The sequence below is a fragment of the Drosophila sechellia genome, chromosome 2R, assembly GCF_004382195.2.
Source record: "Drosophila sechellia strain sech25 chromosome 2R, ASM438219v1, whole genome shotgun sequence".
Taxonomy (NCBI): domain Eukaryota; kingdom Metazoa; phylum Arthropoda; class Insecta; order Diptera; family Drosophilidae; genus Drosophila; species Drosophila sechellia.
In genome coordinates this window covers 7,245,263-7,271,095 of record NC_045950.1, presented here as the reverse complement: position 1 = coordinate 7,271,095, position 25,833 = coordinate 7,245,263, and the positions used below count along the sequence as shown (strand labels likewise).

Sequence of the window (25,833 nt, the reverse complement as noted above, 5' to 3'; positions counted from 1 at the left end):
CAATTCTATAAGTTCTAAAAGCTTAATTGGTCTAGCGTATTATATTATATTACATTTTAAGAACTTCTAAACTAGATTCAAATGTTGATAAATGACTTTCATGACAGAAGATAATTAGGAAAACATCTTCTTTGATTGAAAGATTCTAGGTTGAACGATTCGTATAATTAAGAAAGCATCTTTTTTGATTGAAAGATTCTGTGTTTATCGATTCGTATAAAGGTAGTTGTACCATTAATGATTCAGATACCTCGTTGGTATTTCAAAAAGGTTAGTTGTTTCGCTCAGTGCATCAGCGCGGTACGGTTCGTTGCTCGATCTGGCCAACAGTGCACTCGGTTCTTTCCCACTGGTTACGTGCAAGTTTATGATATGGCTCTTGGCTGAGAGTCTCGACTCGTTTCATCTCGTTTCTCGACTGCCTTGCGGTTGCACTGGCACATTGGCTTACTGCCATCCTGCAGTTGTGCCACACGCAGAGTTAACCAGAAAAGTTGCTGCAACTTGCGGCGGGCCAACCAGACTCACACTGAAAACTCGAAACCCCAGAAACGCAGACTCCGCACCGAACTCCGTACTCGGGATTTTCTTGCATAACTCCGATTAGTCTTCTCTCGCTCGAGTGCAGCCATTTCTTAGCGAGTGGCAATAGAAAGGAGGGCAGAAAGCGTAAAAATCATTAAAAATGGTCAGGCATGTAATGGTTCCCCAGGGATTACCTTTCTATGCTTCTAAGCTGATTAGGTCGTCGTCGTCCATCCCAACCTTTGGCATCCATTTGCGTAGCCAAACCCTTCTGATTCCGTAATTATTGTCATAATCGCCGGTGGCATGTGAGCTCCACTGGCCTACAATTAGACCCGCCTTGAAGTTTTCCAGTTCCCTAAGTTTATTTTCGAAGGCAAACCACCCGCCTGCGTTTAAAATTCTGCACAGCTGTTGTGGCGTTTCATAATTCGCAGGAAAGCGGAAATACGGCGGAAGTGTACCTCAGCCACCCCAGTAAAGTAAACTTTGCGTGTGTGTTCGTTTGGTTTTTTTTGCAATGCAATGCCTACAATTAGATTGGCAAGGACTCGTCTAAATTGCGCATAATTGAGTTGCCGGTTGTCGGCTGTTTCCTCGGTTTCCTCGCCATTTTCCTACCATTTTCGCACCACCCGCATTGCCAAGAACTGTGAGTCAGCCAGACTGTATAAATCATGATTAGGTTTGGACTTTGTATTTTGATCGGAGCCACTAACAGATACAAATACCCCCTGATGATGATGATTCGGACTTCGTTCGATGGTCTTTGAGCTTTAAGTTTGAATTATATCCATTCCTAATTGGCTGTACAATTATGTATGCTTCGGCTGCTGCCTGATAAATTTGTATTTATTAGACTCATACATCAAGTTGGCATCTTTGTGGGTCTCTCTCCGTCTATATCCCACTCGTTATCCCTGTTCCCCCCGCAGAAAGAACTCTTATCCTGGCATCCCCATCATTATGTCGGTATACTTTAGGTGTGAGTGTGTGCGAGTGTGTGCGAGTGTGTGTGTGTGTGTGGAGGATGTTGCAGTACTATATGCTCCTAAAACCCATCTCTGTTGGCATTCGAGGTTGACGTTGTCGTTGGTTCTTTTTGCTCTTTTGCTCCTCGGGTCGCAAGATGTGCGCCGTTGATAAAGTCTCTTAGTAATGAGTGGATATGTTTCGTATTAATTACAGTTGTGTTTTTCCCCCAGTCCCATCCATCCTTCCAGTATTTCCTGCCTTGTTAGCGAGAGGAGTTCACTGATTGTGAGTCGCTTGCTAATCTGACGACGTGGGTTGGGTTGACTACACCCACTTTCGCCGTTTGGAAAAATCCTACTGTGTGGGTTGACTCTTAATTTCCCTCCACACACACACACACACACACACCCGTATATCTCGCAGCATGTCGTGTTTAAGCAACTTCTGGCCATTAAAGAGTTGGCCCAGAGTTGGCCCATAAAATCGGCTCTCTAAGCAATTGATTGATTTTGTTCTTGTTTATATTTTTTTGTAGGGCCATTTTATGCCCGAAATTAATCTTTTTCCGGGCCAACTCGATCTCGGAAAAAGTGCGATTTCTGGTCGTAAAAAGAAGAGCCAGCAAAGTCCTGACAAATTTTACGAGCGGCACAAACTAATCCCTTTTTAATAATGCGAATGGCCGCAGGCCACTCTCCACTCCAGAGCCACGTGCCTCAGTCCTTGGGCAGCAGTCCTCCTCCTACCACGTCGTCATCTTTCATTGCCAACTCATTTGAGCGGCAGATACACAATTTCATTATGCCACAGCCAATTGCACAGTCATTGTTTTATTTCTTATGTAAATTTTGAATATATACAAATACGGATACGAATGCGAATAAGAATCCAAGTACAAATTGTTTTCCATTTCTTCGGGTAAACGAGCAGAACGAGCGACGGGCCAAGCCGCCATCGTCAACGTCTTGGGCAAATAATGTCTGAGCCAAAAAAAAAAAAAAAGAAAGCATAAGCGGTCTGAATATTGTGTAGAACAACTGGAAAAGGCCAACCAGACCAGAACCAACCACCAGCAGCAACCCCGAAAATGAAAAACTGGAGGGTAGAACCACAAGAACAAGAGCCGAAAATTGCACGAACATTTTTATTTTGAAAATTGTGTATTTTAAATTTTTTGCACACTTGCTGTTTTGTTTAATTTTGCACACGTCGAGACGAGTGGGTGAGTTTTTATTTATTTATTATGTTTTTTTTTTTTTGGTTTTTTTGGAGGGTGCCGGCGATGTGTGTGCGCTTGTGTGAGTCGTACATAATTTATGGCACGCAAGAAGGGGAAACCAGAAATTGGGGAAAATAAATGTGGTCGAAGTTGTTCTACCCTTATCTCGAAAAGAAAGTTTGCACTTAAAATTCCTTTTTTTAATATATTCACTTCCGCTGCGAATGAAATTAAAACAGACCCTTATTGAAATGTATAAAATGCTTATCAAAATGCTCATTTCTTGCTTACTTAATAAAAGCGAACTAAAATAGGTAGAAATAAAATAAATAAATACTACCCCGATTAGAAATAAAGACAGCATTTAAATGGATCTTTAGGGACTAACAATACAATCCTGCTTATCCTTCGAGAACGCAACTGCTCATCCCATTTAGGTTTCAGGGGATATTGATATGTCAACTGGATGACAGAATGACATACCCTTCGAAAGGGCATCAATATGATTGCCTTGTACTTGGGTTTGTAAAGCAAATGGAATGAGTTTCCAGTATTTTTTTTTTTTTTTTGTAGGGTGCTGGTTGGGGGTGTTTAGACGCTAGTCCTGGATCCTCCCCTGGATCCACCCCTCGCCCACAGTCCAACGAGTTTTCCCCGCTTGTGTGGTGAAAATATTCCGGCGAAAAATGTATGTCAAATGTGGAAGCGATGAGATGTGCGTGGGTGTTTCGCCGGCGGGTGATTTGTGCGATGTGGTTAGCTGTTGGGCTCAATACAAAAGCAGTTGTCAGCTGCCCCGAAACGGGCTAATTAAAGGACGCAGTCATAAATTACGTTTGCTAAGCCCGGAATGCCAGCAAAAACTGAACTTCGACCTTGGAGAGGCCCACAGGCTGCGGCCTGTCGTCTGCCCGCTTGTCTGATAAGTGATAAGACCAACTGACACCCAATGTCTTCCGCCCGCCGAATGCTTCCTAATTCCCGGCCAAAGGCGACAATGATAAGAACAATTTGTGTGGCTGTTTTGTTATGTTTTGTTTCCTTTAGTACTACTATGTGCTGGATGTGTGTATACAAAAGCAATTTTCGGTGGCTGACACATTGGCCATAAAAGGGATCAGGACCGAACCGACCCGCCTGCTTGCATATGGCGGTAAATTGTTTTCCCTTATTTCTCAATATTTTCCAAGAGTTTTCCTCCACGTCTGCAATTGCAGGGCCGGACGAACGCCTTTTGTTATAGTTTGAGCATGGTGTTGATGTTTGCACAATGATAGGGGCGTGGCATCGGCATTGGGTGCTAAAATTTCGATGCTGGCCGGCGGCCATGGGTTAATATGGGTTCGGGTACCGATTTGCACTTGGATTCGACTTGGAGAGGACTGTGAACTGCCGGAGCTTCCTGCGGGGATGATAAGGCGTGAATCACAGGGGCTTGTTGAATCAGGCGAACCCTTTGTGTGTGTGTGTCGTATGTATGCTCCATATCAATGCGATGGCCTTTTGCCAGCGCCAAGCAACAATAACAGATAATTTGTTTTGTTTCGCTTCGGTTCGGATCGGTTCTTTTTGGTTTGCCCTCCAAAAAAAAACCCATCCATATATGTTAATCATCCATTCAAACAGTTTTCAGCTCATATAACATCACGAAAGAATGCGTTCTCAGGGTGTGGATATTGTGCTTGTGGGCCTGGGAATCGAATGCACTTGGAAGAGCCATTCCAAACAGTGGCACCCCTTGATCCAATCCAATCCGTTGCGATCCAAGCGTCTGGGCTCTTCGCCATCCCCCCGAGTTTATGTAAAGTACGTTTCACACTGTCTGATGATGGCAAGCCCAAAAATGAAATCAATTTACACACCCCACTGTGCCTTTTGTGTAAAGAGATCTTAGCGCCTAAGTGCATCAATTGACGCGCTTTTCAGATGGAAAGTTCCCCCAATTGCATTAAACAAATTGAAAATGCTTGAAGAGCATGAGAGAGCATTCTCCATTTAAAGTAGAAATTCTATTAAGTTCCAAGTTTTCGTTGCCATCAGTGGCCGTGACACTTTGTAATTGAATTCTGCGGTCGCTAGACCCGAATATAAATATAGAAAAATTAATAAGCCAAATAAAATAATATCGCCTAGTCGATGGATTGATCCCAGCGAAAGCAATTTATCAAGTGGCAAGTGGCAAGTGGGCAGGGGAAGTTGAATTGAAAAGAAATTAAATATATATATGTAAGTGTGTACAAATAATGGGAGGTCTGAGTCAGAACGAGATAGAGCCCAAACAGGATGGAACTCGGAAGTTGTGGAGGCTGCAGCATAGGCCTCCAATGATAATGATTGTTGGTTCCGCCGGCGAAAGGAATTTTGTTGTTGAACTGTTGCCAGATAAAAAAGAAGAATAACTTGACTTTTTATATTTATACACATTTCAAAGGAGATGAAAGCAAGAATGGGATTTTTTTCCAGCTCAGATAAGTTCATTTCTCGGCTGTCTTTATCGAGTCGAATGCTCTGATGTGAATAAGGAAAACAGAAACTCGAAATAAATATGAAATATTAATGAGTAGTATGAGTGTGTGGGAGTTGATAAATTGTATGTGGCCATCCGAAGGAGTGGGTCTTAAAGATTTGCGCCTCATTTGAAGGGTTTCGTTTTCATTCCAAGAGGTTCAAGGTTAACTGTCGCTAAATGACTCAGCTAAAGACCCATTCTATCTGATAAAATGATATACGTGTACATACATATATACCCCTCCTGATGGTTATTATGACAAATTGATTACATGTAATTCTGTGTCGCTCTGTCTGTCGGCTCCTTTGATTAGGTGCCAGCTGTGGAGGAGACTCCGCAAGTTGCTTCCGAAAATTTGTCTTATTTCTGTTGATTTATATCTTGGCCAGCGTAGTTTGCCAGTGTGTGTGTGTGTCTGTCGCTTTTATTTGATTTCGGCTAAGATGATTTCGCCTTAATGCATTGAATCGGGCCAAACAGGAAACCTTTGAAGCAGCTTCCCAAAGATTCTTTCTCGTATTTTCTTGTTTGGGGCCAATCGAAGGGAAGTGGAAGTTGCGGAAGAGATGGCCAATATATATACAGTTATAAATTAAATTTTTCATTCTACTTACATTGGGACTCCCTCCATTTTGGTATGTTTTTATTTACGGTAAATTTCATTTCGATTTCTTTTCCAATTTCTTACGTTTTCATTTTTTGGCTGAATCGGCTGTCTGCGCTCCTTGAGACGGCCAACGACTGCGATACCAACTGAATGGCCGATCAATAACATTGGCCAAGACATGCAGCCCCTTCCGAAAAAAAAACGAGATTTTCCTCCGCTCCCCGGACATCTCTCCCTTACCCCCAATTTTCAAACACTCTATACACCAATTGATGTTTATATGATAATGATTAATGACTACGTTACTTTTACACAGATTGCTTTCCGAATGGCTTCAGTGTACCAAACACACGATTGTGTGTGTGTGTGTGTTAGAGTGTGTATATATTGGAAAGCCTATTTATTTATAGGCCCAATACAAAAGGCCATTTTCCTCCGCCTGGCGCCTAGAGTTTTTCCGCTTTCCCTTCCCCATTCGCCGCTTTTGACAGAGTTTTAGTTGCGTTTAGCTTAAGTTTTTTCCTACCATTTTATTTGGACCATGTTGAGCGGCGCGTCTCATTACCAGACATTCATCAATTGTTGGCAATTTGTTTGCAAGTAACCGAGGCGCCTTGTCTCTGTCAGTTGCCCGTATTTCATCTGGGCCATCCTTGAGTATTCGAGTTGAAAAGGATGTGAAAGGTTGAGAGCTAGCTAGCGAAAAAACAGTGTACCAAGAAGAGTGTTGTAAAAATCAACTTATAAAATGAACTTTTGAATGAACAAATGAAAACATTACGATAATATTTCTTTCATGAACCTAAAAGTTTAAAGTTTTCCCCTGAGAGTATTACTTAGTCGAGTTCTGCGAGCGCTGACTTTTGCGTTGCCTTTTTTATATTCTCCCTGTTTGTCTGGTCAACTTGTAACTGTTACTAATGATGACAACTTATTTTGGCCTAAATGCTCGGCCAACCCTTTTATTGGTTTTTGTAATTAATGATGAGGGCCGAAAAGTGCGAAAATGACTTTGTGGTTAGCTCCAAGGTGTGCTTGGAAACACCTCCGCCCAAGTTGGTCGCCTCAAAAAGGAAAAGTTGGCTCCGAGAATTGGAGCTTAGTTACCATTAATCAAATGCACTGATTAGATAGTTGCAGCCCGGTGAATGGAAGTCTACAGGACCAAAGAGCAAAGGTCCTGCCTTCGAGTTCCATGCCCTGTCGTCCGATTGTCACAGATGTCAGTTGACCGGCACAAATTACACTAGTGGCAATTAAATTAGGCAAGCAATTAGGCCAACGGGCGAATGTCGAAAAAAAGGGTTGCACATCGGGAATATCGATGAGCTCAAATTAATCAAAGGCGAAAGTAATCATTGAGTCGACATGGCCAAATGGAATGCGCCCCCCGAAATGTCAGCCGAAATGGGGCGTGGCACATTCTGTCCGCGTTAATTGCGCGCCATGTTCTTCGTCTACCACTTTCTGTTATCCGCGCTTTCTTTGTTCTTAATTTCCTCTGGCTGTTGCGCCTTTTGACAATTTCATTTGTAATTTATCATTGTTTGCCTTCGCTCTGGGTTCCTTTTCCACTTTCCCGCTTACCACTCGAAGGTTGGAAAAAGGGTTCAGCCCATCAGATTCACTTTGCTTTAGCATTTAAATATTTTATTGAGTGCCTCTAATTGTTAATTGTTTTTTGATGGGTCGCGGGCGCGGGTGCGGGCTAAAAGGATCTCCCTCGAGCCAAATCGATTCTAATTAGGGACTGTGCATGGCTATATCCATATCAGGGATAGCCCGATCCTTCCCTGCTCCTAACAGAGTTAGCCAACCCTTTTGCGAGTTGTCAATTGGGCTAATTTGGGCCTTTGCTTTATGCATGCCTGATGCGCTCCTTCGTGGCTTATCTTCGTCCTTTTGAGTCCTTGTCGCCGGCACAGGACATCAAAGAACATCTGCTGGCCGCCAGACAGGTGAGAATCAAAATGGAACTTGATCAAAGGACAACACGCAGGCAGCTAACTTTTTCACCAAAAGGTGCGGAGCATTCGAAGAATTCGTAATGAAGCCACGATGACGTTTCAAATTTGGCTGGCTGGCGGAGAAGTGAAACCCAAGCGGAGCAATATGTTTGGGGTTTTGCCGCGCTGACAGCTTTTAATAAAAGTTGCTACCCCCTTTCTTTTTTTTTTGATTTTCATTTTGATTTTCCAGACACAAGCGAGGCTACTTGAGGGACGTTTGCGTGTGTTTTGCTGCGGGGCTTCTGGGGTTGGGGTGGCAACCCTTTTTACGGCTGCCTAGCCACCAAGTTTTAACCTTCTTCATGTGACATATTTTTAAGTAAGTTGTCAAATTATTTTCACTGTTCTGCACAGCAGTCCAAGTGAAATTATGTTTTACCCTTGCGGTTTTTTCCGCATTCCTACGCTTTGTTTGTTGCGGGAAATGGGAAAAGTCAAACGCTGATGAGGACAAAGGCTAATAACGAAAACCTTTCTGTAATCGAATACCCAAAAAATGTAGAAACGAGCGAAGAAGTGACGAAGCGAAACGGAAAGGCAACTCACCCGCCGTGAAATTTGAGTCCTGCGAAAGAAAAGATCAAACTAAAACTGCAGTCACTTCAACATTTGATCCCACTGAATCGGTTTTTTATAGTTCTTTGTTTACACGTATCTTTGTAAATGGGGAAAATGAAAGAAAACAGCAACTAATTACGACCTTTTCCCTTCTTTCATTGCAGGTAATTCCTTCAGGACATAATCTCCAACAGAATGATGAACAACTTGAGAAACACGGCGAGGGTGAAGATTACCAAAATCAGTGTCCTGCTGGGCCGTTCGAAATCGTCATCTTGATTGCTGCACTCCTGAGTATCCCACACCATTTTTCAGGGTTTTCTTTTTTTTTATTTTCCAGAGATTTTCGATGATTTCAGCTTTGGGTTCAGTTTTTGAGTTGTGCGTCAGAGAGATTTTCACCACTCAAAGTGTGAAATGCGTTGCCAAACACACAAATGCCAAGCGGCGTCAGCAGTGAAAGCCGGCAAACAAAAGATCCATTTGAATGCACATTTGCGCGGCCAGCTTTCAAACGCCCCAGGCCGACATTGAAATTTTCACACATCCTCTCGGCGGACAGACCACCAAATTATGGGCGCTGCACGCTGCCCAGTACGCAAATTATAACCACCGAACAGGCAGGCAGGCGGCCATGAATACCTGTAAGCTTCTGTTTGGTCATTGGCCAACATCGGAAAAAGGGCCCAAACCAGGCACAAATGCGTGGCAAGCGCGGGTCCACAGACGCTTGAACAGTCTGTTGGTCTCTGTTGGTTTTTCTCGTCCTGAGCGAGTGGCTCAGTGCCACTGAGCCGATCTGAGCCACGTTGAGCTCGACTTGGCCTAAACCCCGCCAAGCCCCCTTCTGTTCGTTCGCCTTTAGCCTTGTTGCTTGCTTAGTCTTTTTCGTGTTGATGTTAAGTGTTTTTCTTTCGGTTTTGTGTGTCGTGTCGTGTTGCCTCAATTTGTGTTTGGCTAATGAAAATACCTCCGCAAAACAGACAAGCAACCAGCAAACGATTTACGATATTCGGGCCAGGCATTTTCACTTGCCGCGACAACCGCCGAACATTCCCCCTAGCAAATGACTTCATTGTGCCGGCCAGTAGTTGCCAAGCTATAAATTCGCCAGACCGCAAGACAATGGGTGCCCAGAGCTGAGATCTCCGCCACCGAATCCCACTGCCTGTCGGTGGAGGCTGTTGCCGGGCTTACAACGTTCACTCATACGACTACCTCGACTACTGCGGCTACTGCGAAGCTGGAGATGATGATGATGATGGTGATGCGTTCGTAATGGAATTCAATGCATTTAATGTGCATTTTCGCATTTACATAATCGATGGAGGGCAGGCCGAGTGGCTCTGGCTCGGCAACAGTGGGAGCAAAAAATATAAGCTCGCACGCAAATTAAGCAGCTAGGGCAAGTAGTCCGCAATCCGCAATCCGCAATCCGAAGTCCCTGACCGTGCCAACTCAATTTGCCAGCCATCTTACTGCGAATTTGCATTCCGGCCGGATTGTTCCTGTTGTTTATGCGCTTAGATTGTGTCTATGTGTGTGCAGTTCTTGATTTAAGATACTTGCTTAATGTGTAATTTAGTGCATTTAGATAAGTTGCATAGTGAATTTTTGATGTGTGTTGCTGCTGCTGGCGCTGCTGCCGTTCTGTGGCTTCGCTCCACACATCAGCAAAGGGAATTTAATGCATTGTCTTGCATTTCTGCATTTTGCATTCTGTGTCTGCCTGCTGATGCTGGAGCTGGTGCTGATAATGCTTTTGTTTATTTAACGGCGCTAAGTGCATTGGTTGCATTTGCATAAATCGCTCGTTGGTTGCGAGGTGGATTCAACACCATCGCAAGTTGGAGGTGGACCATACTGTGGGGGTAGTGGTGCATGAGTGGGCAGAGTGCAACCCGACGCATTAAACAATTTGTGGCATTTAACAGTCGTTATAATATTGAAAAAACAGTTCGCAGTTAACCCATTGCGCAGTTAAGCCATAAGCTGAAGCTGCAAAGTTTTACGCGGCGCCCAAACAGCGACTTTAGCAAGTTATATTAATTTATTTTTAGCAAAATACTAATTATGGCTTTAAAATAAACTGTGATAAGCCCTTCTTAAATTTTAAACCTTTTCCTATATTTAAGTTTTTCCATAATACATATTTTGCGATAGTTTCGGCCACACATGGGTTAAGTGGACGCTATCGATAGCCTGTTTCAGCAACAAGCGTATCAGTGTTTTAATGCGTTTGCCGCGCTGCATGTGTGAGCGTTAATCACAAAAGCCAATATGCAGCTGAAAGCCGTTTGTTAATGCGTTATGCATTGCCACACTCCACACACAGCCAGCCCCCCCACCAGCATCGCTCCTCCCCGCCGGTCGTGGCTTTTTCCACCGCTTCTCACCCATTGTCATGGCATTAAATCCCGCAGAAAATTCCTTTCTGACCGGCCAGGCTGTGATAAATTACACAACGGCACAGGCGATGGCCAGCGACTCGCATTTAATAAATAAAAATTCCATTATGGACACACACTCAATGCCGGCCTCAAGCTCAATCAAATAACAAAGAAACGCTGGCTGTCCGTGTTGTGTGTAATAAATGACGTTGCACCTACCGGTGCCAAGTTGCTGCCATTTGGGGGCTCCGAAACTTCGCTTGTCAATTGCCAAAAACATTTTCCCATAAATACATGTGTGCTTCGCATTGGATCATTGGCGCCACTGGCAAACGCCCACAATGTCCCAGCTCGGTGTTGCATCATCGAACTGCAGCGGGGCATGCAACAATTGAGGCTATGCAAGCTCAACAAAAAATCCTGTTATTGTTAGCCTTCTGATGGTGGTATTACTGCCGTGCTGTAGTCGCCGCAACATGCTGTAATTAACCCGTTTGTCATGCAAATAAATCAAAAGTAACATCCCTCATACCTCCCCCCTCCTCATACCCGCCGCAAAATGGTGTTAAATGCAATTTCGACTGCATTTTGAGTGAATTTTCCGTGTTTTACGAGAGCAATGAGTTCGCCAGCAAGCTGGCGGGCAAAAATCTCATTTGCAACCACTTGATGGCGGAATGTGAGATTTTCGCTTTTTGAAAGATGCCGATTTTCCGCGGTTGGCAAGCAACCAACAATTTTCGCACACCACAACACACTCCCTAAGACCAGCAAGCGGCAACTATTAATTGCAACAAAATGCGTTAAATGCTCGCCGCATTCATCAAGTGATGGGCTTTCATTTATTTATTTATTTTCTTTTCGGAATCCGCACAAACGTGCTGGCAACCGTTCTACTCGATCCGTGCGCACAAAATCCGTCCGTCGATCGAGTGCAATTTAATGCCTCAATTTTCACCAGCAATTTCGGCGGCTGCGAATGCTACGTGCGTTCCCAAAAATAGCCCTGTGTGTGTGTGTTTTCCTTGTACTTTGTATTCGAATTGTTATTGTTTTTGGTTTTGTTTTCGTTTGCGGTTGCTGTAGTTTTGTATTTTTGTACTTTTGGCTTCCTTCGTGCTTTTTGGCCCAAAGACAAGTTCCGCCTGCGCCAATTTTGGCCTAAATGGCAATGAACTTGAACGCCGTCGCGTGGAAGTTTTGTTGGCGGCGCCCTGCGATTTGATTTTGGTTTTCGTTTTCTTTTTCTGTCGCTTTTATTTCTTCTTGTGTTTTTATCTTTGTCGTTTAGCGTTCAGTTTTGGTCACGCGATGCCGTCAGGCGTATCAATTAGCCCAAAAGAAAAATTTGTTATTAAAGGTGTCACAGTCGACATTCCACAGTCTTCGGGTGGAGACGTGTTTCTTTCAAGCTACGAATAGCAAGTTCTAAAAACTACAACAGTATAGTGAAAGTTAAACACAAAGTGTAAAGTGCAGTTTGCACAACTAACAATTATTGACTATAGTAATTATTTACTAAAATAAATAATTATTCCATATTGTTCTGGTAATTGTTATATGTGGACTTAGAACAATGAATCAAAACGACATACGTTCTCAGCGACAATGTGAACAAGACGAGCGCCGGCTCTCTTTACAACGCAACAATGCATACTTTTCTTTCGTCTCACCGCAAATCGGTGATCGAGCACCCTCACTTTCAACTAACTCGAAACTTTTGCCCTCAGCGAACGACAGACCGCGTTCTTGCTCTCCCTCTCTGCCTGCTTCGGCTCACAAGTCGTGGAGCGAAGAGACCGCCTCTCCTACCCCGCTCCTCTCGCAGCGCCAAACGACCGTCCCGGGTAACTGTAACACTGCAATAACGAGTGCAGTGACCTCACTGGCAACTGCCACAACATCAACTTCGTCAGCGGCCCAACTAATTATCGCTGTGCCAGCTGTAAATAATTCAGCAGCACTGACCGTTTGCAACAACAATAATGCACGTAAAGAAGAATCAAAACAAAAGCAGAAGTCGATTTCGACTGTGCAGACTGGCATGGATCGCTACATCCAAATCAAGAGAAAGCTCAGCCCTCAAAACAATAAGGCAGGTAATCAACCCAAAATCAATCGAACCAACAACGGCAATGAAAACTCTGCAGTAAATAATTCAAACCGATATGCTATCTTGGCTGATTCTGCGACCGAACAACCCAACGAAAAAACGGTAGGGGAGCCAAAAAAGACCAGGCCTCCACCAATTTTCATACGAGAACAAAGTACAAATGCACTTGTAAATAAACTCGTTGCTTTGATTGGTGACAGCAAGTTCCACATTATCCCACTTAAAAAAGGAAATATTCATGAAATAAAACTACAGATCCAAACAGAAGCAGACCACCGTATAGTGACTAAATACCTAAATGATGCTGGTAAAAACTACTACACATACCAATTAAAAAGTTGCAAAGGGCTACAGGTAGTACTTAAGGGCATTGAAGCAACAGTGACACCAGCTGAGATAATTGAGGCTCTGAAGGCCAAAAACTTTTCTGCAAAGACAGCTATTAATATTTTAAACAAAGACAAAGTTCCGCAGCCACTATTCAAAATAGAACTCGAACCAGAGCTCCAGGCACTAAAGAAAAACGAAGTGCACCCAATATACAATTTACAGTACTTGCTACATCGGAGGATCACCGTGGAGGAGCCGCACAAACGTATCAATCCAGTTCAATGTACTAATTGCCAAGAATACGGCCACACCAAGGCATACTGCACCCTTAAGTCCGTATGTGTTGTCTGTAGCGAACCTCATACTACCGCAAACTGCCCCAAAAACAAGGACGATAAGTCTGTGAAGAAATGCAGTAACTGCGGGGAAAAACATACTGCAAACTACAGAGGCTGTGTGGTGTACAAAGAATTGAAGAGCCGCCTAAACAAACGTATTGCCACAGCACATACATACAACAAAGTCAATTTCTACTCACCGCAACCGATTCTTCAACCACCCCTAACTGTCCCAAACACTACTCCAACAATTTCTTTCGCTAGCGCCCTAAAATCCGGACTAGAAGTGCCCGCCCCACCGACAAGAACTGCTCATTCCGAACATACACCGACAAACATCCAACAAACACAACAAAGTGGCATCGAAGCTATGATGCTATCCCTACAGCAAAGCATGAAAGACTTCATGACGTTCATGCAAAATACTTTGCAAGAGCTCATGAAAAACCAAAATATCCTGATTCAACTTCTTGTATCTTCAAAATCCCCATAATGGCTTCCCTACGGATATCTCTGTGGAACGCAAATGGCGTTTCACGGCATACACAAGAGCTCACACAGTTCATTTACGAAAAAAACATCGACGTAATGCTACTATCAGAAACGCACCTCACAAATAAAAACAATTTTCATATACCAGGATACTTGTTCTATGGTACAAATCATCCAGATGGTAAAGCTCATGGAGGCACTGGAATACTCATCAGAAATCGCATAAAACACCACCACTTAAACAATTTTGACAAAAACTACTTACAATCTACGTCCATAGCCTTACAACTCAACAATGGTTCAACGACTCTAGCCGCAGTCTACTGCCCACCGCGCTTTCCAATCTCTGAGGATCAATTCATGGAATTCTTTAACACACTAGGTGACAGGTTCATCGCAGCGGGTGACTATAACGCCAAGCACACCCATTGGGGATCTCGACTTGTGTCGCCAAAGGGTAAGCAATTGTACAATGCGCTTACGAAGCCAGAAAACAAGCTAGACTATGTATCCCCGGGTAAGCCTACATACTGGCCAGCAGACCCAAGAAAAATCCCAGACCTGATCGATTTTGCAATTACTAAACATGTCCCCCGCAACATGGTCACCGCCGAAGCACTAGCAGATTTATCATCAGATCACTCACCTGTTTTTCTAAATATGCTAACTCGCCCCCACATCGTCGACCCACCGTATAGACTCACAAATTTTAGAACAAACTGGCCAAGGTATCAAAAGTATGTCTGTTCACACATAGAACTAACGACGGCATTATCTTCAAAGGAGGATATAGACAAGTCAACGGAAACTCTTGAAAACATTTTAGTCTCGGCTGCAAAGGCTTCAACCCCGCCAGTGACGTATGCAAAACCAAACTACATCAAAACTAATCGCGAAATCGAGCGGCTGGTATTAGATAAACGACGCCTACGAAGGGATTGGCAGTCTAATAGATCACCAATTACTAAGCACATGCTTAAGATAGCCACACGCAGGCTTACCAATGCTCTCAAACAAGAGGAAAAAAACAGCCAACGTTCATATATCGAGCAACTCTCTCCCACCAGCACTAAGTACCCTCTTTGGAGAGCTCACAGAAACCTAAAGACTCCAATAGCGCCAATTATGCCACTCCGAAGTCCCTCTGGCACTTGGTTTCGAAGTGATGAAGAAAGAGCCAGTGCTTTCGCTGACCATTTACAAAATGTATTCCGACCAAATCCCTCTACCAACACATTTATTCTCCCTCCTTTAATAGCAGCCAATCTAGATCCTCAAGAACCCTTTGAATTCCGACCATGTGAACTAGCAAAGGTTATCAAAGAGCAACTGAACCCAAGAAAATCGCCTGGCTACGACCTAATAACTCCAAGAATGCTCATCGAACTCCCAAAGTGTGCTATTCTTCACATCTGCCTGTTGTTCAACGCAATCGCCAAGCTTGGATACTTCCCTCAAAAATGGAAAAAGTCGACCATAGTAATGATTCCAAAGCCAGGAAAAGATAAAACGCAGCCATCATCATATAGACCGATAAGCTTATTAACATGTCTTTCAAAGCTGTTTGAAAAAATGCTACTCCTTCGGATTAGCCCTCATCTTAGAATAAACAACACACTTCCAACACATCAATTTGGCTTTAGAGAAAAACATGGAACCATCGAACAGGTCAACCGAATCACGTCAGAAATTCGTACTGCTTTTGAACATCGAGAATACTGCACAGCCATTTTTCTAGACGTCGCGCAGGCATTTGACAGAGTGTGGCTCGATGGACTTTTGTTTAAAATAATCAAGCTGTTGCCCCAAAACACACATAAGCTACTGAAGTCATACCTATATAACAGAGTGTTTGCAATAAGATGCGATACAAGCACTTCACGCGATTGCGCAATCGAAGCTGGAGTGCCGCAAGGCAGTGTACTGGGTCCAATCTTATACACCCTGTATACGGCGGATTTCCCCATAGACTACAATCTAACAACCTCCACGTTCGCTGATGATACCGCGATACTCAGTCGCTCGAAATGCCCAATAAAAGCCACGGCACTCCTATCCCGACACTTAACATCTGTAGAACGATGGCTTGCCGACTGGAGAATTTCAATAAATGTTCAAAAATGCAAGCAGGTTACCTTTACCTTAAACAAACAAACATGCCCACCACTGGTCTTGAATAACATATGCATTCCACAAGCCGACGAGGTAACATATCTGGGAGTTCATCTGGACAGGCGGCTCACTTGGCGCAAACATATAGAAGCCAAATCGAAACATCTAAAACTTAAAGCAAGGAACCTCCACTGGCTCATAAATGCTCGCTCTCCACTTAGTCTGGAGTTCAAAGCTCTTCTATACAACTCCGTCTTAAAACCTATCTGGACTTATGGCTCCGAGCTGTGGGGCAACGCATCCAGAAGTAACATAGACATTATTCAGCGAGCACAGACAAGAATTCTGAGAATTATCACTGGAGCGCCGTGGTACCTTCGAAACGAAAACATACACAGAGACCTAAAAATCAAATTAGTAATCGAAGTAATAGCTGAGAAAAAAACGAAGTATAACGAAAAGCTGACCACCCATACAAATCCCCTCGCAAGAAAACTAATCCGAGTATGCAGTCAAAGCCGGCTGCACCGCAACGACCTCCCAGCCCAGCAATAAACTTATTAGGGCATTAATGAAAAAAAAAAAAAAAAAAAAAAAAAAAAAAAAAACTATCACTAAGTGAAAGTTAATTAAGTTAGATTAAGATTTGAACACTTATTGTTAGTCTCTTAACACAAAGGGAAGATTCAATAAATAATAAAAAAATTAAAAAAAAAAAAAAAAAATTAAAGGTGGAATTGAGTGACGGGGCAGGGCTGAGCTGCTTGTTTGCCTGTCTTCGTATAGATGGACGAAAAGTGTACATTAATTTGGCTTGAAATGGGTCAAAACTGAAGGCTTATTTTCGAGGCAATCAAACCATAAAACATGCCCACAATTTACAAAACACACACAACATAGCAACACACATAAGTGCGCCCGTGTAACTCACAGTTCTCACCTAATAAAACTGACGAAGACATTTTCGTCGTGCTGACAGAGGAGCCAACAGAAATGTTGGCAAAATGTTTGCGAAAATGAAAAAAGAGTTGACGTACGGAGGTGGCGGCGGAAGCGGAAGTGGAGTTTGGGGGGCGTGACAGCATGAAGTGTAGCGTAATAAAATGCACACAATTTACGCAATTTACGTAAAGCTAAAAAACATAACAGGCAAACAAGGACAATAAAGGGCGATGGCGAAAAGGGGGGGCATAAGTAATAGGGGGAGGGGTGCCTTTGGGTAAGTAGAAGGACGAAGGACGAAGCGCAAAGGCACTTAGCGCAGCTCACACACACACACACACACGTCTAGGGATGATGGCGGCACTAAATACAGTTGCTGTTGTTGTGTTGCTGCTGCGTTCGCTCAATTCCTTTGCCGCAGCAGCTCCTTGCTGTTCAAACAGTTTTCCACGCGTTTTTCGCACTTTAACAGCCGCCATTTTGTTGGCATTTGTTTTTGTTGCTTCAGCAGCAGCAACAGCAGCTATTGTTGTTGCATTTGCCGGCTTTACGCTGTCATTTTCATGGTTGTTGTTGTCGTTTTTGCCGCTGAAATGTTTCTCTATTTGCCAGCTAGTGTTGTTTTGTTTCATTTTCGGTGCCGTCGTTTTTTTATAGTCCTTTGCTGGTTCGTTTTTGTACATTTTCTTTTTAGCCAGCATGTTTCGAAATTCAATTTTCGTCAAGTTGGCAACAGGCACACGAAGACAGCCAGTTGACGTGGGTGGGCCAGGAGTGGCTGATGTTGCTGCTGCTGCTGTTGCTGCCTCCTCCACTTGTAACAAGAGCAACATTTGTCTATGTCGAGCTGCGACGACATGCAATAACTTTAACTGATTTTTCACACACACACACATATAGCCGAGTGAGGACGATGCCTGTAGAGTATTTATAATTCTATTTATGTTTCAATATAGAGAGTCCTGCCAGAGCCTGGGAAACTGGCCACACACGACGCAGCACAGCCACTCGAAAAAGTTCACCCGTCAGGCTTAATGATAAAGTGAAAGTTTTTCCAGTTGCTACGCTTTTGGGCTCAGAGAGCCTTGCTTTTCTTGCCATCTTGTTGCACATTGGCTTTGCATGCGACACAGTTGTGAAGGCGCTGAAGGACCAAACGAGCAGGAAGGAAGAAAGCCTCGGCTTTTGGACGGCTGGGTGACTACTTTGCTGGCTGGCTGCCTGGTTGGATGGTTGGCTGGCTGGTCTGGCATGAAATCAAGTTGACTTTTCATTAACAGCTCAACAATGCCTTGGGTTTTCGGTTTGCTTTGGCTTGGCTTGGCAAGCCAAGTTAAGTTGTTTTTACTGCCTGTCATAGCGGTACTTAAAAAGCACATCCTCGCACACATGCTCACATGCGGGCTCCGACAAAAGTTGTTCCGCATTAAGCCCCACATCCTCAGCATTTAGTTGGGCCATTCCCCTGCCCCACTCTACCCGCCACTGCCACAACAGCAATTAATGCGATTTGTTCAACGTTTTCCATGTTAACTACTTGAAAGAAAACACACACTTTTCGTTGGCAAGAAAAGAAGGCAGGCATTTTTTCAGCTGGGGCGGCCCCCCCTTACCCAAGGGAAGAGCCCTGAACATTTATTATTATAATAATAAATTGCTGCAAATGATGATTGACATTGAATACGTGTGTGTGTGTGGCTGAGTGTTGCTGTAATTTTGCGATGTTCATCAGCAATAAAAATGACAGAAAATTGCGCATACGCAACGTTGCACGTTAACACAGCGGCGATTAAAAGGCGTTCAGCCCGCTTTTACGACCACCAACACCCCCAATGTCACACAAGATGATCTGAGCTGCTTCCCATTTGACGTGACCGGGAAATAAAACGGATGGAGGAGGGGGTAGCGGGAAAAACAAGCTGTAAGGAAAGCCGAGTCTTAGGCCACTTGATTAAATGAATATTCTGGCGTTGTGGCTGCGTGACTTCCTCTGGGTACCGAGTGCCACCCATTACTTAATGCGGCTGGGCTGCGTCAATTTTTGGATGCATTTCAAATGAGGTAAGCTCTGCCCGGAGCGGGCCAGAAAATAAGAAATTCTCATAAATGTTTGAGAGACCCTGGCCCCTCAATATTTAATGCCTCTCGCTGAAAGTATGCATTTATTTTGGGCCGCTTATTTCTCTCGCTCAAAAGCACTTTCGCTTTTAATTAACTGAAGTTAAGCAAGCAAACTTTGTGAGAACTGGACTTCCAATATTCAAGCTCCTTGTATTCCAGCAAAAAAATATGTACTTGGCGCCCGGATGGGGATCATTTAAGCACTCAATCGATTTTGAAGTTGCTGCAGAGACGGAAACTATGAAATAGTTAAGATACTTTACTTAGCAAAGTTTAACTAACGTTTGACCAGCTTATTTATGTCGTTTTCAAGCACTTTTGCTTTTAATTAATTGATATTAGGCCAGCTGACTGTGTTTACCAAAAACCTGGCGATAGTGCGGCAAAGTTTGCACTCGCTAGCATGATAAGATATTGTTTAGAAACTTTGGCTAGCGATAAGAACTTGGATTCAATTAAGGTAAGTTGGTCAATGCCTTGGCTGGTGTGGGTGAAGCGGGGGAAGCGGGAGCAAGCGAAGCAGCTTGTGGCGTGGAAACTGTGCCACATGGAAAATGGAGCGTACGCAGTTGCCGTTACTTCCACATCCAGAGGATTCAGTGGGTGGCGGGTGGTCTGGTGCTTGGCTTTGTTGTCAGCGACGTCAAGTTGCCACTGCGCCGGCATCGTGACAGGTGCCATGTTGCACTGTGTGTTGTGTAGTCTAGTGTAGTGCCACGCCCCAAATATGTCGGAGAGCATTAGGCCGCGAGTACGCCACTTAAACGGACTCGCTCGGCTCCTGCAATTCTTTGCAGCTTCCCGGGGCTTTTTCTAGCAACATACCACTCTGCAACCCACCCTACTCAATGCCCTACACCAAGTTTTCCTTCGCTTTTCCCGCGATGCGTGTCAGTCTGTCCATGTGGCAGTTTGTCAGTTGCTCGGTCTGTTCACTCACTTGATTTCTATTACACTTGACAATTTCGTTGGCTTGTTCCACGGCTGGCGTTCTTCTTGTGCTGACATGATTTTGACACATAAATGACAAAGTGTTTAATATCTGCTGGAATTATGTCACTTGAGGAGCGACACGGCGCACTACCACTTGCTCTCGGACCAAATTGATTACATTTTAATTTGTGTTGAAGTGAAAGCGCCTGGGAAATTAGGCGAAAAGTGCATGCTTCAGTTGGTGCTTTGAAGGTGAGGAAATCGCAGTACAGCGAAGCAAGTCAACTTCCCACACACACAGTGTACACACAAAAGGGAGGGAGCCCAGTTATAACGTTTTCTTTCTGTTTATTTTTGGACCCAGTTCCCCATCATCATCGTTGCTGTTTATGTGCCGTCATTATCGCCAGATTAACTGCCTCTCCGTTGGCTTGTCTGTGTAGCTTTTTCTGCCTGCTTGTCGTTGCCCGATTTCGAGGTGCCCCGGTTTTCCCATTCGGCGGAGCCTGCGAGCCCTCATCCCCCAGCCATCCTTTTTGGCAGGTCTCGCGTTGGCGTCGTGCATCCTGCACATCCTGCCCACGCGTGCCGCACATGCAACATGGCAACATGGAAGCATGGCAACATGGCAACATGGCAACATGGCAACATGGCAACGGCAACGGCAACAACGCAGCTTCCCCTTTGTTGCCGACGTGTCGCCTGGCCAAATTATGCTGCAGTTAAAATTTAAAGTTGAGTGGCGCAAATGACATTTAATTGAATTAAAAATAGCAACAGCGCGTATATGGAGCGATTGTTCGTGTTGCAATGCCGGGCGGCGAAAGGAAGTGGGGGTTGCATGGGGGGCAGGCATGCCCATATTGGGCGGCACTGTTTCGCTAAAAGCTCATCGGAATGCAGCAAATTGAGCAATTTAATGGCATACGAACGATGAATTTAATCACCTTTTCATAGTAGGGTCGTACGAAAAGTAGGGTCGTACGAAAAACTATTGCACTCAAAACATTAGATGCAGTCTAGTTCCGAAAAACTAGTTGGTTGCTGTAAACCATTTTAAATAAGAAAACGTCTTGGCATGAACTATGCAAGCATCGACTGCATATTCGAAATATTGTTATTTGCCTTTTTAATTGCACATAGACCAGCTCCCTTTCTGACTTCAATTAAAAATCGATAACAATTATTGTGCATGTACAGAATGTTTGCTTTCAAATATGGCCACAGCACATAGCTCAACTTTTTGGCATGGTACAACTGCGTGCGCCTGCACTTGACACATCTGTACAGTGGAAACCCACTCCAAACTCACCCACTCCCCCTGCTGAAAGGTCCCTTGTTGCGGGCGATAATGAATTTGACGTCAATCTTTATTTGGCGGCGAATGTCATTTAAGATATCAGCGCAACGATTTCGAGGCGGGCAAGTGGAAATACAGAGTGTACTCCATGTTTGTAGGGGGTTCCTGCTGCTGTCAGCACCGGAAATAGCTCAAATCGGAACACAAAAGGAGCTGCAGAAAACAACAACGCAGAGCGGCGGGGCAATGGCATACAAAAGTGGAATTACTGATTGGCAAGAGCCGAATGCCGGCAATGGCAATGAAATGTGAAAAGGCCGAAAGAGCAACAGCTACGCAAACAACAATTCTCATACAAGTTTAATTTAATGATGCGCTGGGTGGGGGGATACCCCAAAAGGGGGGGGGGAGGAGCCAGTTCAGAGGTGTTGGAACATCTGTGTGGGCGTCCTTGTTGGGGTTTTGTCCATGCCAACATGCAACAACATCAGCAGCAGCAGCAACATCAGCAACAGCAACATCAGCAACAGCAACAGAGAGACAGACAGACGGCCGTTAGACATGTTGTATAAATAAATAATTGCGCATTGATGAGCAAAAGCGAAGCGTCCGCAAATGGACAAAGCAGATACAGATACAGATATGCTGCCAGGGAAAGGAGAACCAAACTCAGATGCAGATACAGATACAGATAAACAAATACATTTATACGGATACAGAGTGCGCCTGTTGAGCCAGAGACACGCACTTCCGCATTACTCAAATGAATCTGCCATTTCAGATGTCAATTTGTGTAAAACACAAGTCACCATCAGACTGTGCTCTCACCCAAGAATCTCTTTCTCCATCTATCCATCTATCTATCTATCTATCTATCTGGCTAGCTATCTAAATGTGTATATGCGCATTCATGGCAACATGCGGGGGCCATCAAGGTCACTTGATGGCAATTGCATCTTGTCGAGGGGGTCGGCCACACAGGTCAACGATCTCAAGTCGAATGAGACTGCTCATTTTACGCCCTCAGAGGCCGAAGTCAAAAGCAGCTTAATGATGCCCAATATGGTCGGCCTTCCTGCGCTCCATAAATATGGCCAAAAAGCATTCGCGACCGGGGCGGAACTGTGTTGACGTTTTGCCAATTTTGTCCCGCGCTGTGCCATGGATTCACCCCCCTCTCCGTGCCCACCGATCCCCTTCGTTCTTGGCCATTTCGTACTTATGTCACTGGGGGTCTGGATAGTAAGAGCTCCTCATCCTCCGCCCGTTTTGCATTCGACAGTTGCAGAGGTCTTGCCCAGTTTCCTGCTTTTCCAGCTTTTGCAGCACGTGTGGCGGAAAGTCGCCGGTTCAGTTTGACCAACATCCTCGTTCTCTACCTTCTACCAAACTACCAACTCTATTTCGGGCTATCTGCTGTCTGTGCCCCTTTTTATGGCCGTAACTTGGCTGTCAGCTCTCGAGCTCTTTGCATCTATTTGCAACTACAAAGGGCAGAGCCACTGATTTGCTTTGGGATTACGATTTTGTCTATCACCTAATGGGGTCGTTTCGCTTGGCACCATCGGCGAACCCACAAACTTGGACAAAGAGTTCTCCGTCGTCTGCCGGTGTCTGCTTAAAGTAGATGTTAACTCAGGTCAAACTGCATAGTTTTGCTTATGGAATGCGGATTTAAGGTTTTCCAGTTGCCCTGCTCCTCCTCTCTGTCTTTGCCGGATTACGGTTGGCCAGCCCGGTTGATAATTAAACGGAAATTGCTGCAGGAAATCGGGCAGAGATACCCTATTATGATGGACGGCCCTGTGGATTAAGTCCCGGTCGCATTCTCAACTCCTTCTCCTCGGTAATCCATTTTATATTGCATGTCTCGGAAACCACATTATGCTCTATGTCGCATCTCAGTCTATGCCTCAGACTCACATCAATAAAGGCAACATTGTTTGCCTGTCACATGCTCTTCTCGTGTTTTCCCCCACTATTGCCGTGTTCTTTTCTTTTAGCAGGGTATATTAGCTATGAAGTTAGTTAAAACTATCACTTGGTATATCCCAAGAAGGAATAATAGTTAAGTACAAGGTAATATGTTTTATGCGTAGTATGTTTAAAAGTTCTCTTTTGATCTAAAATTCCAAACCAAGGATTCACTAACACGACGTATCTATAAAGTGGATAAACCCTAGTCCTTTATTTCCACACAAATGGCATAATTAAGTGCAAGAACCAAGGGCTCCACCGATTAGGATTATGATGCTCCCTTTAAGTTCGTCTTAGATCTCTAGTGACGTAGCCAAGGATATGCTCTATTCGGCATACTCGTATTACACTCGCAGCCCTCTTAATATCGTTTATCGTTTTTTTTTCTTTCAATTTTTCCCTCCACTTGCCGCACACAAACTCTTACGCATAAGCTCGAAATGACATTTTAACTGGTGCGTATAAACTTGAGCATTTTATGCATATTATCCTTTATTGTATGCGGCCAGGACCAGAGCTGGCAAATCCGTTGCCCCGCCTGCGGCCTAATGCGCATTTCCCCCGCCCACACGCTCCCCACTTTCTGATGAGGATGGGGGCCTGAGAGACATCTGGGACAACGACACGCCTTGGCAGCGCTTTAACAAAGTCAAAAATCGTATTTATTATATTGCATTGACAACTCATGTGTCATGGGCTTGTGTGCGTCTGTGTGTGTGTGAGTAGGTGGGCGGGGCAAAGGGATAAGGAGTGTATATACATCGGGATACTGGGGAGATCGGGCTTACTGTCTCAGCCGCAACCTCATCCTCATCCTCATCGCAGCAGTCCCCAATCGAGTCCCCTGCCCACTTGCCAGATTCAGGTTCTGTTTGCGTCTCTGGATATCTTTAAGTTTATGCCCGGCTGTACGGAGGCTGGGCCCGATTCTTTCCTCCTCGACTCCGGGCTGTGTAGGTGGGATGGATTCCCGCTTCGAGGAAAAACTTTGCCGCCAATGCCGGGGTTTATCACTCTTCGATGTTTGTTGCCGCTGCCTCCGCTGCCTCTTCTGCTGCTGCTGCTGTCGCTCATTTGTTATGCGACAGTGATAAATGTCATGCAAAAGTTTCGGCAGCTGTCAAAAGGCATGTTTTTGGTTTTTTTCATTTTCCTGCCTGGGCATCCTCGTATCCTGGTTGCTTTTGGGCCCAGTCCTTTGTCTCTTGCTGCTCGCATTTTTCTTTTGAATCGCTTTTGGCTGTTGACAGAGCTACAAAAGGGCCATGCGAGGGTTGATTAAGCTCTTCCACATGTCGCACGAGTGGGTGCACTTGAAAAAATGCATGAGAAATGTATCGCAAGAAGGCATAATTAAATTTGAAGAGCGATTTCGTTGGTAGTGTTTTGAAAACTAAAGCATGCTTCCTTCTTGCCTGAAGAATTCTCCAAAACAATCAAGCGATTAAGAATCGTTTTTGGAAAGATTATTTTTGTTGAGTGTATTGACAGATTAAGCTGACTTGGATTAGAGCATAATCCTTTGAGTTTCCACATAAGTTATAGAGCCAAGTGCGCGACAAACGCAATTTCGGAACTTGCTGGGAAATTAGCTTTTACCCCATCCAGCTGCAACTTCGGCACTCATACTGCCATCCTCTAATTTTACGCATATTAGTTTCGTGCAAGGAGCAGGAACGATAGAAAAATCCAGTTCCTTTAAGGATTGCGAACAGTTCCTTTGAAAAATTAGCACCATTTGCATAGACGCCCCCTGTCGACCGGCATTTCCCGCGCCGTGGATGTTCAGTGATTTTGATGATGAATTTTCTTTCGGAATTCTCCTCAGTTTTTTTTCGATTTTTTTTTGTCTTGTGCTCAGCATTTTCCTCGTGGCCATGCCACCATGCGTGTGCTTTTTCCCATTTTCCGAGGGCGAGGAGAACTTGATTTTCCTCAATTTATTGGAACTGCGTGCGTGTGTGTATGAGTGAATTATATGAATAAAAATTTATTCAGCCATAAAGGCGCGAAAATGTTCCACCGAACTCGAACTCCTTCCCCTGCTCTTACTCAAAAACAAAATGTAAAAAAAAGAATACTTGTCTTTATGACTGCTCGCTCCATAACTGTTATTCCGGGCAACGATGTGATTTATTTGTGTTCTTTATGTTCCAATATTGTTGCTGATGTCTTCCACCCCGCGCCCGATTCTTCTGAATTGATTATTTGCTTGTTCTCGCACTCGAGTCTCTTTTGGGCATAAAAATTCAATTTGCCAGAGTTTCGGTTTAAAGTGCTCTGAGTGGTGCCATATCGGGCATATCTGCTCTCAATCGAGAAACTGTTGCAAAACTAGCCGAGGAACTTAAAATCAACTGGCTGCTGCTGCTGCTGCTGCTGC

The 25,833-nt window shown here is 44.3% G+C and overlaps 3 protein-coding genes across 4 annotated transcripts in view; 2 read left to right on the top strand and 1 right to left on the bottom strand.

The window, feature by feature from the left end:
• LOC6608587 (Krueppel-like factor luna) overlaps positions 1 to 25,833 on the top strand; it is a 113,311-nt gene that overhangs the window by 12,035 nt on the left and 75,443 nt on the right. The window lies entirely within an intron of this gene.
• LOC116800286 lies at positions 7,707 to 7,883 on the top strand. The gene has a single exon (XM_032714167.1). The coding sequence runs from the start codon at positions 7,707 to 7,709 to the stop codon at positions 7,881 to 7,883; it is 177 nt and encodes a 58-aa protein (XP_032570058.1).
• LOC116800287 lies at positions 8,446 to 8,767 on the bottom strand. Its single transcript, XM_032714168.1, has one exon. The coding sequence runs from the start codon at positions 8,708 to 8,710 to the stop codon at positions 8,576 to 8,578; it is 135 nt and encodes a 44-aa protein (XP_032570059.1). The 5' UTR covers positions 8,711 to 8,767; the 3' UTR covers positions 8,446 to 8,575.